Below are 3,312 nucleotides of genomic sequence, written 5' to 3'. Positions count from 1 at the left end.
AGAGAAAAGAGATTCCGTCAACTCGGGGAAACAGGTAGATTTAACTTCAACAATCAAGAAGGACAAATATAAACAACAATAAATAGCATTCTATAGTATTCCAAAACTAACCTCCGAAGCGCAAAAGAACCAAACTAGAAGGAAAGGAAAAGAACAACGTCCAACTACTCTTTTAGCCCAGACACATTGAACTACCAAACCAAAGACGAAGTGTCAACTCAGTGCCCGTAACTAAATGTACCGCGTGCATATGGAGCCTTATAAAGAAGGAAAAAATTGACTGCATGTCCCCAAAATGAGTGAGATAAAAAAAGTAGATAACAAAACCACCCAACGGATTCTCCAGGAGGCGTAGCAATAATCCAAAGATGAAGATTCTTCAATACAATAGATACCATTATAAAATCTCGGCGAGTGATGAGTTCTCAATAGGAACTATTCCCGGGACAAATTCTAAGGTCGGAGAGGAAATCAGGAGGTCAAACCCATAACTAAAAAGAAGCCAATCCCCCTACAAATCCAAACCCAGTTCACCCCAAATAGGAAAAGGTTTACACAAATGAGCGAACATCAATAAAAAAATAAAGGAACATCAAGACAAGAACAAGTATAGAAGCAACAGTAACTAAGGAGAATGATATACGACAAGTCATTTATCTCATACAATAAACAACAGGAGGAAAATCTGCCATGATTGAGGAACACAAAGACAAAAGGAAAAGCGAAGACATAGTAACAACGAAGTAGTTACAATGGAGAAAGTAAGAAATCAAGTTGATTGAGAAATCCAGCCCAAGCAGATAACCCCCAAGAAAAGAGATGGTTTCCACGGGTAATGAAAAGATCCCAGTGAACTAATAGAGGACACCAAAGATAGCGAAACAGGAACTCATTAGGAACAGACAAAAAGGGTTGGTATAAGAAAAGGAACTAGCAGGATTTATTAGAAGGCCACGAAGCAAGCACCAGCCCGACTGTGCAAAGCCCAAACCAGGTCACAAGAATATTGTCAGATGAAGGGGGGATAAGTCCAACAGTCCTCGTGCCCCTTCATTTAAGGAAACACCGAACACAGACCTTAGAAAAGACTGGGAAGGACAAAAGGATCAAACAAAGATGCCTAAATACAAATAGAATAAAACAAGGATTCAGCCTAAAGCCAAAACAATAAGGAAAGGAGGAAACAGGAGGCGAGACCAAATAGTCCAGAAAGATAAAGGGCAGACAAAGAAAAGGGAAGATACAAATCTATGTTCAGGAACAAATGGAAAATTAGGAGGCTGAGGTGTATTGAGGAAACGGAGGAAATCTTTAACAGAACAACAGGAACCAAAACTAAAGGGGAACACACAACACCGCAAGCACGAGTACTCCGTTTGTTTGAAGAAAACACCCCATGAAATCCAGAGAAGGGAGTCCGACTTAGTAGGAGATATAATCATGAGGAAATCAGAATTGCATAAGCGTGACTCAAGTGTGAACGGTCACCCAAAGAGACGCCAGGAGCAGGGAGGAATCAACAGGAGAGAAGCCTGAAAACGAAAGCAGGGTTTCCTCCCCATCAAAACTACAACCAACAGCCCACTTCCTAAAGTCAATGATCAAATGAATCCAGAGAAAAGGACGTAATACAACCGGAGGAACCCGAAAAATCTAATGGTCTGAACGTCTGAGTATAAGAGAAAGCCAAAACGAGAAATCGAAAGAGAAAGAAGAAAAAAAAAATGAGTCTAATCGCAACCAGCTAAATACAAACTAGAGGAGGCTAGAAATACCCAGAGTAACAGAGCATAGGAGTTTCAAAAATCTTCAAATCGAACGACAAATCTCCCAAGTAAATACAAGCAGGAAATAAACAAATAACCTCCCCAAAACCACGTAAGAACGCCCCCCAAGGAGGGAAGAGAAACGGCAAGAAAAAAGTGAAAATAAGCCAGACTCGGCCGAGTTACGCCAGGGCACACAACTTCAACAATAATCTGAGATCAAGTAACTATATGAGCAAGGGATTCAATTGGGCTTCTAAAGGAGCAATAAAAGATCTAAAACATGAACAAATACGGCGCCAGAGGAAGGGAAGGATAGGACCGATTCCCAGAATCAGGAGAATAGAGAAGAGAAATTAAGTTGAGGCGAATACTCAATTTGAAGAAGGGAAAGATAAGAAAGGGAGCAACGAAAGGAATATCGCGTGCCACACAACCATAGGACAAAAAGGCGGAGTGAAGAGAAGTAACCCCCAGGACGGAGGAGAACCGAAACCGCAAAAGCAGCAACTAAGCCTCCCAAAACGGGTGCCCAGGAGGAGAGAAAGAGAAAAGCGGAATCGCCGAAACAACAAGGGACCAAGGCGGAAAAAAAGGGACAGCCAGAGGAAAAGAAAAGCCCGCCAGGCGACCTTTGAATCTAACAGAAATAAAAGGGCACAGTTGCCAGAAAGGACGTCAGGAGGATGGAATAGGGCAAGATGAGCGACAAGAAAGATTACCAGAGGAGGCAGTTTTCTGAAGCCGACGAAAACCTAATGAATGGTAAAGAAATCCTAAGTTCAACAGGGAATGTAAAAGGAAAGGATATACACAGAAACTAGGAACTCCCCTGCCTAATCAAAGGAAGGCTAAGGGTGAAGAGGATTCATCCAAACCTCACAACAAGAAGCAGCAATTCTTCATTGGACACATCTAGGGGGCAGAATTTTAGTCAGAGCCGAGGCTGTTATAAGAGGCCAGCAACACAAGAAAAGTCTTAGGCCAAAAGAAACGAGCTCATACAAGCATGGGAAGAGAGACAAAATCTGAGGAAGATTCTAACAGATCCAAAGTCCACATCTACGGACCAACTATCATAAAACCTCCAAAATGCAAGGAACCAGAAGCCTAGTATTCAGAAAACCCAGGAGAAGGGAAATACTGAAACGAATGAGTCAGGAATCCTCAAAGTCATGAACTGAAATAACAAGTCTTTATGAACAAGGCAGGAAAACAATCAGGAACTCTCAACTAACCAAACAGGCAAGAACAGGAAAGAGTCGAGAAATATAAGCTGGGCAGGCGTGATGAGTCTACTAGATTAAACCGAAAGATTCAGAATACTTCTGACACCCGAATAAGAGGACACGAAAAAAATATCTAAGTCCCCCCCCAAGTCAATACGTGAAATCCCCCCAAATCCAACAAGAAGACATCAAACCTCTTCAAGAGCAGAGAATTTCTCCATGCAACATGAGGTTAAAAGTATTTCTACCAGATTTCCCTCCGGGAAGGCATAGTTCTTAAGGGGTATGGAGGAGTAGATAACGCAAGGATCAGAAGG

The 3,312-nt window shown here is 42.0% G+C and overlaps 1 protein-coding gene across 1 annotated transcript; it reads left to right on the top strand.

The window, feature by feature from the left end:
- Positions 1-368: 368 nt before the first annotated feature.
- C922_04229 (hypothetical protein) lies at positions 369-2,126 on the top strand (the record flags this gene model as incomplete). The annotated part of the gene is made up of 2 exons (XM_008819814.1): positions 369-458; positions 1,884-2,126. 2 exons carry the CDS (start codon positions 369-371, stop codon positions 2,124-2,126), a joined length of 333 nt encoding a protein of 110 aa, XP_008818036.1.
- Between the last annotated feature and the right edge of the window lie 1,186 nt (positions 2,127-3,312).

Source organism: Plasmodium inui (genome assembly GCF_000524495.1).
Source record: "Plasmodium inui San Antonio 1 unplaced genomic scaffold supercont1.20, whole genome shotgun sequence".
Classification (NCBI taxonomy): Eukaryota; Apicomplexa; class Aconoidasida; order Haemosporida; family Plasmodiidae; genus Plasmodium; species Plasmodium inui.
This window is presented reverse-complemented; position numbering and strand designations above follow the sequence as displayed.